The sequence below is a fragment of the Motacilla alba genome, chromosome 3 (genome assembly GCF_015832195.1).
Source record: "Motacilla alba alba isolate MOTALB_02 chromosome 3, Motacilla_alba_V1.0_pri, whole genome shotgun sequence".
NCBI lineage: Eukaryota > Metazoa > Chordata > Aves > Passeriformes > Motacillidae > Motacilla > Motacilla alba.
Window position 1 is genome coordinate 61,845,353 of NC_052018.1, and position 14,321 is coordinate 61,859,673.

At 38.4% G+C, this 14,321-nt stretch overlaps 1 protein-coding gene across 1 annotated transcript in view; it reads right to left on the bottom strand.

The window, feature by feature from the left end:
* Positions 1-14,321, bottom strand: part of AIG1 (androgen induced 1) — a 123,564-nt gene that overhangs the window by 64,556 nt on the left and 44,687 nt on the right. The window contains exon 3 of the mRNA XM_038130973.1: positions 11,124-11,225. Within this exon, the coding sequence (XP_037986901.1) occupies positions 11,124-11,225 (102 nt within the window). The remainder of the gene's footprint in view (positions 1-11,123; positions 11,226-14,321) is intronic.

A 14,321-nucleotide genomic window follows, 5' to 3' on the forward strand; every position in this document is an offset into this window, starting at 1 on the left:
TCCATGTCTTCATTTCTCCTCTGTTACAGGGGGAAAATCCTAACTCCCTTTTGCCAGTCTTTACCTGTCCATTCATTTAGGCTGAGAGAAATTTCAGGACTGAACATCTTTTGTTTGTATCAAAAGAGATCAGCTTAGACGGAATTATAGATGTACTTTACAATTGTATTCTCTACCATAATTGTTAATAGCTGAATGGCAATATATATTAAGTATTTCTCTCTATGTATGGTGTATGTGGGGGTGTGTGTGTGCATATATATGCATATATACACACAAACACTACACATACACTATATATCCCCACTATATACATGCTAAATGTATAATGCATGCTAAATTTATTACTAAAGATTTACTATATAATAACAATCCTACCAAAGTGATGTCATGGAGAATAAAACCATGGGATGCTCAGTAGCACAGTGTTCAGACAAACAACTGGGAGATCTAAAGACCCACAAACTCTGGCGACAGTAGAGGCACCAAGTGTGCAAAGCAGGGCATTCTTTTGGTTTCTGCATGCACAAAAATGCCGGAAAAAGAGAAGTGCTCTGTAGAAAACGTTGTCACAAGAAACCAAATGAAGCTAAATATCTTCATGTTGGTCTAAAATAAACTATGGATGCCATTTTCAATATACACTGGGTACTTTAAACTTCTCTCAAGCTTTTTGTCAGTGAAGTACAGTACACACAATTATCACCTCCACATTCTATGGCTCTCTCCAGCTGACTACTATTAGCACCTCTTTATTTCAGCATTTGGTTTCCTCTATTTTGTTTTCTGTCTTCTCCTTAACAACCTATAAGGCTATCACTCTTTCTCTTAGCTTCTGACACTTGATTTTCTTTCTCCTTCAAATTCCCTCTTCTTTTCCATCTTTCATTGCTCTGCTTCAGGAGCAGAGACCAAAATACCATCCACCTTAGTCTCTGATCTAAGAATATGTATATTTATCTCCTAGCATGATTTGCAGCTGTATGAATTTTTAAACAACTTGCAGCCAACAAAAATTAGTTTGTTAATGGAGACATCAGTAAATCTGTGTTTTAGTAAAAAGACACTTTTAATGGATGTTTCCTTAATAGAAAATTATATAATTTCCCATTCCTTTATTTTAAAAACTGCCTATCTGTCAGTAGACTGATGTGCATATTTCTTCTTTCTCACAAATAGTTCACTAAAAAAAAATCTACGTTACATATTGCATTTGCAAAAGAAGCCACAAAAATGTGCATTGCAGTGACTCAGCAAGTTGGAACCCTGTATACTGGCTTTACAGAAAGCTGGTAAAGCTCAAAGTAACAGAATAAAAAGCTAAAAGCCCCAAGAAGCATATAAAATTTCTTCCTGTTGGAAATAAACTGAAATATGTGATTTGACTGTTACAGCCATTTTTATAAAGAATTTCCTTTCTAAGTATATTTGACTTTCTATAGTATGCCTCACATCAGCCTAGAATTTTTATGATATACCAGGAACATTAAATTTAATATGTTTATGATATACCAGGAGCACACATAATTATGGGTAATGTTATTATTGGTAGTAGTAGCCACTTGTGTTGTGAAGCAGAATGGACAAACTCTAACTCTTAGTTGCATTTGCATCCATGAACTTCATAGGAATCTGCAGCAGGCAATTAATCTCTTCACTGTAACTGAATGAATGGGATGCTGAAGCACGTGAATGGGAAATCCCTCTGAGGTCTCAGCAAGCCCCAGCACGGTGAGGAGCACAGGGGCAGGCACAGGCAGCCTGGTCTGGCACAGCAGCCCAGCCCCGCCTGGGACACTTCACAGCCAGAATCAGAGGCACAAGTACCATAAAACCCTCTGACAGACAGCAGTGTTTTTCCAGCTACCACCACAAAGCCCCACAAAACACAGGCACTAGCTAACAAAGACATAAAAAAATGCTTTTGATCAAACACTACATATTTTCCCTCAGATTGTTTAGTAAAACAGATCTAGGAATAAAAATAGAAATTTAAAAATGGAGTTTAAAAGCAGCACTTCCAACATGCAGCATTCCTTGTTTTGAAGAGAAAGCAAGCTGTGAAGAGTTGAAGGGTATCAGTTCATAATGCAATGAAGATGAAAGAGCAAATCATGTTTGGTCCGCCTTTTGGTCTGACACTTGTCCGCCTTTTGCCATTTTGAAACACTTCACACCATGTCTATTTCTCCATGATAAGAGTTGTTTCCTGCTCAGATAACTGTGGTGTCAGAGGGAAGGAAAGGGTCACCTTAGTCAGACCTGTGGTCTGTGACAGAAACAAGACACCTCTGAAAGGTTATGGCTTTTCCTGAGTAGGCACCAGGATGGAACTTCAGTGTGTTACATAAAGATCCAAAGGTAGAAGGGACAATTGTAGAACTGCATGACTAATGGCAATGGCTTACACATCTGTCAAAAACATTCTCTGTGCTACCTCCAGTTACTAAAAATGTACATTGTTTTTACTTCTTTGTATCTATGTGGGAAATTTTAAAATTTGAGGACTGAACATAACAGGTTATGTTAAAGCTTAGTCTTCCACAAGCAGAGGTCCCAAGGTTGCCCCCAAATTCTTGATTTCTGCCTATCAGCATGTATAAAACATTACTGCTGTGGCACTATTTCAACATATTAATCATCTGAATATGAAATTACTTCTGCAGAAATGCTGTCTGTTTCCAAATACACAGACACGTAGAAGACAGCATTTAACAAAGAAAAAAGCTATTTCTAAAAAGTGGTAATTTTTTACAAAAACAATGTCAAAATATTTCCTTGTATTAGTTTTCCTGAAGCAATAATGATCTCTGGATACAGGGAGAAGCAATATTTTTTATTCCATCAGCTTCAAGTGCTGGAAAAAGCATATAAGCTTTTGGGCTCAGATTCCCTTCCCCAGGTCTGCTGATTCTTCTGGTATTGTGTCCATGTGAAATAACCCACTTTCCAACAATGATAAATAGGTAAAAATCTGGTCATTGAGTTAGTACATATGCCTCCAATTGAAGGAAAAGCTGTCTGCCAAGCTTCAATCAAGTAGATCATAGGTCTGTGAAAAAAAGAATCTAAAAGGATGGAATTCAGTTGCTATAGTGGCACATTAAACAAATAAATGAGATACCATGGAATGCTGCAAAATATTTGTGGTCTGATTAAGTCATATTTGCCACATGTGTGAACACTAACAGCACAGTTTAGTAAAGTGGGTACAATATAGTACAGTCCCACTTTTACTGTATGCAAAGTCTAATTCTTATCTGGGTGCTAATGGTAACCAATGTGTCCAAAGGTATATAACATTGCATTTTACTGCAATCATAGGGCAAAACATAGTCCCTTAAATACATAAAAGTAGACAATAAATGCTTATTAAACTATTATACCTTCAAAGAGATATTTGCATCCTTCCTTGTGTTTGTGAGACCTACTAAGGAGACAAAGCTCTTCATCACGATAGCCTACAGGATGCTCACGTATTGAGTGTTTGTTAGAGTACATAACTTGCAGCTGGCAGCTGGCTTATTAAACCTTCATCAACATAACCCATCCTCCTCCAATACATTAATTTTTTCCAGCGAAATATTCTCTTTTCTTGGTAAAAGACTTCAAATATACTCATTATTAATCATAACAATCTATGCTGTAATGTTTGACTCTACTATCTGCCTATGTTCTCTGGAAAAAAAACTCAGGGAAGAAACCAGAAATCTATTCTGTTAAAAGATAAAACAAGTGTTTGATTTAGCAGAGAAAAGAAAGCACATATATTTTTTTTACTGAAAAAGCATACTACTTATTAATGCATTTTGCACCGATTTTAAAGTTTATTTATATTTAAAACCTGTAACTAGATATCTGATAAATGGCGCAGTAGCACCTGTGCACAGCTCCAGCAGTGTCTATGGCAAGCAATATAAGTTGCACAAAAAGTTAATGTTAAAACAAAACCAGAATTCCTAATATTGTCAGAACTATGTGACTGAACCAAACGCATGAATGCATGTCCATCCCACACCACTGCTGGTGTAACAACAAACCTAGCAGTTCAGGGCCAAACTCTGCTTTTAGGAAACATTGCTCAGTACTCCACACTCAGATAAAGGCTAAGACTCCCTTCATATGCCCTTTGGGGACTTTTCTTTGGTTATTTGCTTTGTGCCCATAGTAATCACTCTAACAAACATTTTTATGAGCAACTTCAGCTGAAAATCTGGCTTTAAGCTCTCATTACCAGTATTATTACTATAAGCATAATTACTACTTCCAGAGTTACACCTAGCTTTGGCTGTTAAAGCAGGGCAGTTTGAAATATAGACAGAACACCTCCTTACCCCTAGTATTTCAAATATGTGACCTTCCAGCTCACCTGCAACCATCAACAAACTGCATCTGTTTTAACATGCAATGCATTTCACACTTCACAGCTGATATGGAAAAAAAGGGTCTTTTCTAAACAAAGGACTCTAGTTTTGAGAGTCAAACAGATGATCAAGATAATGTACAGCCTTGTCAGATAAAAATATAGACAGATGCAAGGACATCAATGTCATTCTACAGATGTCACACAGGAAGTTTTATATGAACACAGGCTTCATACTCTTGAGTAGCTGATGATGGTTTTAATCTTAAACTTTTTCCAAGGTTTTGAAGCTCCTGGCATGTCACTGTGCAAATATTACTTAACCTGACCTGTAAATCTACATCCAACAGCAACAGAATCAACAGAATCATCTTCTCCTCAGAGCAGCACCCATAAGCCATTTCCTTGCTCTCAATTCCTCAAACTAATACACCTCAGGGAAGTCTACCCAGTGAAGAGATGGAAGAAAACATACTCTTCATTTCATCTTTCTTACTGTTTATTTCCTTGCTTCTCTCTTCCTCCTCCTCCTCCTTGAAGTCCTCTTTACCATTCTGAGTCTCTTGCAGCTTGTCTACATTATTCTGTGGCTCCTTTTTTATTCACTTGCCTCATCTGTTATTTTTCTTTGCTTTTTTTTTCCCTAGGTAGGAGTTGAACCAGCATCAGCTGAATATTTAATTCATCTCTTTCCTCCCACCTGTCTTTTCCTCTCATTCAACCATCTTTCCCTAATCTCCCTTTCTGTGCTCTCTCACTGGCTCTCTCCCCTTCTTGTTTCCTTTGGTTGTAACTCCACAACTTGGTGTTGACACTAGATGCTCTCATGCTCTCTGCTAGCAGACTGAGTTACATGACCTTGTCAACAGAAGGTGGTTAAACTTCTTGAAAGAGATTTCATCTGGCGATTTCAGCTCTCAGGCCTTTCATTTTCAATGCTCACACCCAGAATAGGGCTTGCAGGTCTTGCTGTTATTAAGTGCTCAAAGATGTTTTAAAAAAGGTTCCTTGTTACTAAGGTTTCGGGATGTTTATATCAGGAGGAGCCTCTGTGTGGGTTTTCTCCAGATTAGTGGAAATAGCAAACAATTGGAAAAATTCAGCATCTGTGTCCAATTAAAAAGCTGTCTTCACCTTACCCTGATGAGTGTTCTCTGGCAGATATGTACCATGGTTAAGGCCAGCTTCCCACCGAACAAAAACTGCTGTGCTGTTACTGTGTTAGGTAAAGGGATTTACCTAATGCACCCAGAGGATGCCATTTAGACAACGAGGACTTCTTCACCCTAGCAGCCTCTCTCAGTTTTCAGGTGCTATACTATCACAGGTTTTGACATACCACCAATTTCCAAACCCTTCACACAAGTAAGAGAAAATAAAAGAAAATCTTTTAAGCTGGTGCTGTGTTTCTCCCCAGAGCACGGAGATAATTGAGACCACTGTAGTTACGCTCCAGTGGTGGAACTGGCAGATAATGAGGAGAGATAACAGACGGAGCCACGAAACTGCAGCATAAACATGCAAAAAGTGTACAAATCCAACAACATTATTTTCATGGGTTTTGCAAATATCCCAAGTCCCCCGGCAACCAGCTTCAACTGCTATTCTCTCCATCAGATGTTTAAATAATAGCCGTCTAGGAGTGGTTAGTCTGTTGGAAATTAAATTAAAATTTTCCCCTGATTTTTATCAGAAAACCTTGCAACTTGTGTAGAAAGAGGGAACGCCTTCCTGGAGCACTGAATATTTTATTCACACCTAACATACGAAAATATTGTAAATAAATTAAGAAGAGCACTTTAGTGTTATTATCCTTGAAACACATTTATTGGATTTAGAAAATAAATCCCAGAAAAATGTAAATATCTTCTAGGCAGAAGCATGAAGCATTACGAAGGTGCACTACATTTCACAAGCAGAGCCTATCCATGGGATGTGCTGTTAGGAAAGCATCCCCAGGAAGTAAAATGCACTGTTTCAAATTAACAATTGCTGAAAAGGATTTTTAGGTCTACATGGAGAGAAACATCCCGATGAAAAACAGAGTATCTCCTTGTTCATACATCAGAGTGACCACTGTGTATCACCTGACCAGTAAATAACGGAGAGATGGGTTTGTCAAATAACTCACCACTTTTGGACATTCCAATCTTTATGTTCAGGTCATTATGGATTTTGATTTTTGCATGCCTTTTCTATTGATCTCATTAAATCATCAAGGAAAAAAGATTCCCACCAGAGAAACAACTTTCATAAAATCACAGAATGATTCAAATTGGAAGGGACCTTAAAGATCATCTAGTTCCAACCACCCTGACATAGGGAGGGACCCCTTCCATTAGACAGATTGCTCAGAGTCCCATCCAGCTGGGCCTTGAAAACTTCAAGGGACAAGGCATTCTCACCGCTTCTCTGGACAACCTGTTCCAGTGCTTCACAACTCTCACAGGAAAAAAATTCTTCCTAATGTCTAATTAACTAACCTGCCCTCTTTCAGTTTGAAGCCATTGTCCTGTCACTACATATCCTTGTCCTGTCACTATATATCCTTGTAAAAAGTCCCTCCAGCTGTCTTGAAGGACCACTTCAGGTACTGAAAGATTGGAATAAAGTCACCCTGGAGCCATCATTGTTCTCCAGGCTGAACAATATCAATTCTCTCATCCTTTTCTCATAGAAGAGGTATTACATCCCTCTAATTACCTTTGTGGCCCTCCTCTGGACTCACTTCAACAGGATTATGTCCTTTCCATCATTAAAACAAAAAGACACACAAGCCATGGCCACCAGGCCTTGGACACGGCTGCTAGGACAAACAATTGGAGAGGTCGTTGGTGTGACTTTGTACCACTCTCTGGTGGGCTCAACTTTTCAGCTGAGTAGTCAGCGATAAGAAAAGAGAGACAACTTGTGAAATAGACAAAGATACATCTCTTGGACAGGCTCCTTCCTCTTTCTTCTTGTCTCCTTCCTCCAACTGCTATTTGTCCCAGTTTTTGTGCATTCTCTTGAATACTAGAACAAAGGGTAAGTCTTTCTAGAAATGCCTTTGTTTCCCATTTCCCGAAAGCAGCTTAAAAAATAACAGAGTGCAAAACTGGAAGAGCTTATATAGACTGCAGTGGCACAGAACCCAGACAATAATCATTTTTCCAACGCCACAGATGCAGAGCATATTTCTCTTCTCCCCTTCCTGACCTCTCCTCTAGGGTCTTCATATGAAGACATTACTTTGTTTCTGACCTCCAGAGCATTTCAACTCCTCAGTAAGTAATTTCTATCTCTGTTTTTTGCTTTCCTTCCCACAAACAAAAGATGATTCACATTTTTAAAAAAAAATTGAGACAGTGTCTGCAAAAACCAAAGAAGGAATCTTGCTGAAATGGTATGCTAACTTGGACAGATACTGCAGGCAGTCCTGCCATGTAACCTGGCTCAAAATCAGCAATGCTCAAGCGTAAATTAATTCAGTCTACATATCTGTTTATGTGGGCATTGGTCAGAATATGGGCAACCTCTAGTTTTACAGCCTGTGCTAATATTAAAGAGAATATAATTTCTAAAAAAAATATCCATGCATCAACCTGGCCAGTCCCTCCACAGAAAGTTGCAAGGAATGAGCTGATAAAAATCCTACTCCTATGACACATCCGTTTTACACACTAAAGGTTAGTCTTCAATTAAAAATTCCTCATACTGATAAAGATCAGATAGCCAGCCATCAGAAAATGGAAAAGAATACTTCCCATGGAAAATATGCCTTTGGAGTTATGAGCTGATTTGGTTCCAAACTGTAGGACAGTCTCCAGAAAACAAATGACATCTTTGATGAAAGAGTTCAGCAATTTGGCAACTGAAATTGTAGCCCACAAAGATGAATTCATTTGCATAACTAATAAATCCAGGAAGTGCACTTGACAGTTCAGAAACAGACCAAGGCTGAGACACAGATCTACTCTCCAACAACTCTCTTTAGACATGTAGTTATATATCTGTGGACAGAAGCTTAGCTTCAGCTACTCAAATGTGCTCCTTCACATAATAAACAGAAATTAAATCCTTGTGTTGGTCAAATCAGCAGCAACCCTGCTATTGATTTCCATGGTCATTTATCAAGCCATAGCGATACCAATGGTTATGGATTAATGAACTGACTGAGATGATGCAATACATCAGTTTTATGGCACAGTACAACTCTGTTGGTGATACCTTTCACAAGTGTATAAATCTGCACATATGAAGTACTATCTGGTACCATAAGGCACCACTTTATACATAATTTTCCCAAATATAGGAATTATATTTTTAACTAATACAGGGTGTGGGTGTGGGGATGTGTATATATTATATATATATATATATATATATATATATATGTAATAAAAAGACGTTCTTTAAACTATTTTGCAGATTGATGTTGACACTTGAGCAAGTTATTACAGCTGATCAAAATATAGTAGAAGGCTTTGTATGTGCTGTGTGTGTGTGTGTGTGTGTGTGCGTGTTAAAGAAATATTTTGGGGAAATTGCTGTGAAAAAATTCTGGATAGAGTGTTCACAGGTTAAGTAACATTTGACCTCACATCCTTAGTAGCTGCACCAGATACTCTATGGGAAGCTCACATAAAAGTGGGATTAATCAGCAATGTGACAGAAGCTAAACAACCCACCTCCCACTGACAGATGAGAGTCTCTTGTGTGAGTTTTGTTGTGCAAGGTTGGGCTCCAGCATGGCCACTCTTGCTTTCAGAATAGTTATCATTCCATGTGCACAACTGCTGTCAAAATGTGCAGGAATATATGGGAATAAATGTTTATTTCAGTATAAAGCAATAGCCAGGGATCCTGACTTTTCTAAATTATTCCCAGAGGTCCTACCCTTTCACCAAGTGGGACTCTATCATATTATCTAAAATCTGCCATGTCAAAATTTTAACTACTACTAAGTGAGGTGCAAGCATTCTTAAGATAGTTTAATAACTCTTTCATACTATGATGAGCAATACATCAGAATTAATTAGCATGAAAGCTGGTGAGGATAAAATGATGGATAAAACATCAGAAAGAATGTACTAAATGTGGTGAAAAGCCCCACAGCCATAAGCTTCCCTTGTGATCTAACTGAAAAACACTTAGATAATGGAGACTGACACAGAAACCAATTCCTTTACAAAAGTCTTTCAAAAATGCTTTCTACAATATTTCAAGTTAAAAAAAAAAGTCTAAAATAGTTGGGCACAATACATTTCAGCAAACTCTATGATGTCCAAAAACCTCAAACAAAAGACCTCTTCACACATTTCACTAAGTAAACATTTCTACAAAGCAACATGAGCTTGACTTGCTTTTTAGTTATTGCACAGATAAGACTACCTGAGTACCTACGGCCTTTTGCTGCCAACTGCTTCACAATGTACATTCATGAAAAATGTTATGGGTTAGGCACTTCCAGTACATGGAATGTCACCTGAAAGAAATGTCATCAGCACTGGGACTGATCTGTTGTGGGGAAAAAATCAAGATGTGCATGGTTTAGCAGCGTTTGCAAATTTTCAGTTCGTAACCTCAAAGCTCAAGGGAGGACAGCTTGAACAAATATAGCAAGAGTCATCAGACTCTTTCCTCAGCTCTAGACGTACATAATATCATGCTGCTCCTTTCAAAACATCAAAAAACAGTACAGTATCTAGCAGAAGCTGATGCTCCTCTTGTCAGTAACAACTCTCATACCGCTCCTTTGACACAAAATCTGGGGAACAAATAAACAGCAGTGTCATCTGCCCCACTCCACAATGGACCAATTTATCAAGCACAGCAATGGTGGGCAAACCTTGATCTCCTGTGGCAATAAAGTGCACACACCTGGAAGGATGAACTCTGCTGTCGTCTACTGATGAACAGCAGTGCCAAATGGTTTGCCACGTCTTGATGAGGAAAACAAAGTAATAATGAAACATTTTGCACAGATGCAACGAGAGAAGAAAACATGACACTTTTCAGCTCCAAATGCTGCACTGACAGTGGAAAGTACCTGATGGGAAATTGTGGCTTAAACTTTCCCTTGGCATTTAAATATATAGTTGAGAGAAAGGATGTCTGACTTCACATAGCAAAGAGGGATTAAAAGGTCAGATTTCCTCTCAAGAAACTACCTTTATGAATACTAATGCATCAATTTTAAAGCTTTGCATTGATACATATAATTCCACATTATTAAAAATATTCAGATACAGGTTATGCTACATAAGTTTGGTGTGCTTGAGTTATTTTTCTGTTATTTTTCTAAAAACACCCAAGTCCAAAAAATAGAGATTTTTTTTTTTTTTTAAAAGCATTTTAACCAAAAGGTTTTCATCATGAATTATTCTTTGGTAGACTGGTAAAGAAACATTCAATTAAGTGTTTCTGTCATTTTAGAGCAAGATTTGTCAAATTCAGAACTTCTGTTTTATGGAACAGTCTCTTCCTCATGACCACAGTGACATTTCTCTGGGAAAGTTACCTTATACAGGAAAGAGCTGACCCCGACAACAAGCCTGGGATGTAGGACATGTAAGTTCCAGTCTCCAGTTTCAACCTAATAAGGATTCAAATATGACTCCAGGAGACAAGGAAGGAAAGACGTTACTCTTCCTCGCAAATTACATTCTTTAATCACTTCTGAGGGGATTAGCACCAAGAGTATACAGAATCATGCACACAGAAATCAGTGTCTTACACTTTTATTTATGCAAGGAAGTGTTTACATTACTTTACTCACCATTCCGTGATTTAGCCATGCTGGTATAAAATTATCAAGCAGCTTTGGGTAAACCAGTTCCCTGTCATAGATATAGATGCTCCAAAACATCGTCACAACAAACTAAGGAGGAAAAAAAAGACAAGAGATTTTTAAATATATGCATCTGAAAAATTAGTTGCATTCTTTAGATAGCAAAATGGGCCACTTAGCAAAGGATTTAGGGGTAGACATGGGTATTACTGTTTTTTGACAAATACTGTTATAATCAACAGTTTGAATCGGGATTACTCTTTGCATTTACTGAGGTTTTAACTTTTCTTCTTTTTTTTCCTTTCTTTAACTTTTAGCCAGGAAAAGAAAATCTCATTTTTGACTTACATGCCTGTGGCCAAATTACAAGTGAATATTATACTTTAGTAGCAGATGTGGCACATAAATAATGTTTCTCCACTAACAGGATAGAAAACAAATGGAAAATCAGCTAAAATATCACTTGGAATTCATACAACATATCAATATGAAACATTCACTCCTGAATAGAAGGCTGTAAATTCATATTTGCACTTTTCTGTATCAGCCATCAAGTCAGCTTAAAAAAAAACAACCAAAGAACCTTTGATGACTCTGCATACAATTCATGGACTGGGATCCACAGAGAAGAGGTCTAGTATCCTGCTCATTTGTCAATATGAAATTTGGCTTGGTTCTTCTCAGAGACTATTTACTATGGGCCCAGAAAAAGACCATTATTTCCTGTAGACTGAGGACAGGACAAATTGATTAGATAAAGTATACAGTAGGCTAAATTTTTGCTAAGGTGTTCACATATTTTTTCAAATTATCCTGGTGTCTGAAAGGCAAAGACAATAAAAACCCAAAAAATTGTACAGAAATAATAGTTTTAGCTTATCTTAGCTGTGGCAAGTAAGTATTTTTCTAATTAAAACACCACTGTTTCTTACCTTGAATTTGAGTCATAGCTTTCTAGTAATAAAAAAGGTTTATTGTTCATAGCAGCAAAGCCCAATACCTGGGCCAGGAGCTTTTCAATGACCATTTACAGGGGCTGTCTAAGCAGTGATGCTAAATCCAAGTTCAAACATTGAAAGCCAAAAGATAGAACTTTCACTGAGATAGAAGGGAAGTATTCAGTTACATCCAAACTGATGTGGCTCATGATCTTACAGCTCATTTATAGGATCAGTAAAAGAAATATGGAGTGAGCAGAGCACATCCTGCAAATTACTAGTGTGTGTAATAGCGTAGGCGTAAGTTATTTCATTAGCTTCTGACTTTAGAAAGTTAAAACTGAGGTTTGCAGTTAATCAATGGCACCTTGTTCTAACCACAGACATGCAGACTTCGGCCAGCCAGTTATGTGAATGACCTGAACCAGTACACTGTTCCCTCAGTGTGCATACAGTACATAGTTTCTTGGTTTCCAGCACAGTTGTCCATCTGTTACGACAGCTATCGGTGCCTGCTCAGAATAAGCTTGGACTACTTGACTAGTGCACACAGGCCAGGAAAAAAAAAAGGTTATGATGGACAGCTCAAAAAGTATTGCAAGTGTAAAGCACCCCACAAGAAATCTCTCTTCTGGGTCAGTCTTGGCACTGGCACAGCACAGCTCTTTACGCACCTGCTGACACGTAAGTGCCAAGATATGAATAGCTGAACAGCAGGAAAAATGGAAGCAAAGTATCCTCTTCTCTATAGGCTTCCTAGAAGTCATGTATTATCACAGTGGGTCTCTGAGAACCTGCTAAGATCAACTGGGGCATAAAAACATCTTCTCAAGCATATGAAGACCAAGATTGATGATGTTTTTTTTCCAAGGAAGTCTCAAAACAAGAGAAATCATCCAGGATTAGGTTGAACTTTATTACATGGAATAGAACAGAGATAGTATGTTTTGACCTGTGATTTTTGTGTAGAGCAGAATAAAACAATAGACTTCGTCAAGGAGGTAAAGACAAGAAAAGAGGGGACGTGCCATCTGTCCCTTAACCAAAGTCAGCCAATGGATGGAACAGGATCAGCCTAGCTGGTTGCCACCATCTGGAGCTACAGACGGCAAATGCTGCTTAGCAAAGCACTATCACAAGGCAGCATAAGGTAAAGGAAGTGCGCAAAACCAAATGTGTTACAGAACTAACCTGTCCCAAGGATGACCTGATATGAGACTTAACACAACACCCTGGGAAAGATTCCTTCCAGTGTCTGAATGGTTCACCTTACTCTTCTTTAAAATTAGTTCATTTGGATAAAATTAACTATAAAAATTAACTATTTTGATAAAAGGAATTATAATGAGGGCTTGTGACATAGTTACTTTGGCTGCTTCTGAATTTGTTTACTTTGATTAATGAGCAACTGTTGGTCTGGTACTTTTAAGTCCCCTCTACTATGCTTACATTTTGCCACTGGCAGACTTGTTATTTGGGCTGGGCTTTGCTAAGATTCCACATGATCATGTAGTGCCAGAGCATGACACAACTGAGCTGCTTCTTTACACTGCCTCTTGTAAAGTCCTGGACCTGTAGGATGAGTTTCTTATGCTTTTTTAATATCCAAGGCAGCCCACAGGAGAAATGAGACAATGTTTTCAGGAGGGTAAACAACAAAATTTCATTCGCAAACTTTAGAAAAAAAGGGCACTTGGCAAGTTTTAAATTAACATTCAATCAAAATCAAAGATTTCATAAGGCATTGGCTTAGTGAACTCCAAACCACCCAACTCTAAGTTACCCAGATTTTGAGAAGAAGAAATTGGGGGAGGAAGAGAGAAAGATTAAAAATCATTGCTTGAATTCCAGTGTGATCTTAGCTACTGTGAAACTCTAACAGTGGGCTGTGACCACATGTGCCTATGCAACTATTTTTATCTGCCCTGGTCCCTCAGGGCATTCCCCCCTTGGTAGGGTTTTTGCTGTCCCAGGGGCTAACAGCCATTTGGGGACTGGACTAGAGGCTTCGGGGCAGTGGGGGTGGAGCAGTGCACCATTCCACCTACGCAGGACACGCCCTGCCCCTGGCCCTTTGGTCCTTTTAAGTACACTAGCCTGACCCCGAGGCTCAAAACAATGACTGAGACCAGAACAAGGGGAAACAGGATCCTCTTCTTCCATGGTGGCAGTAGTGGGATTCTAACCTAGCAGAGAGAGGGAGAAAAAAAAGGAGAGGAAAAAGAGGAAAGTGTACAAGAAATCATAC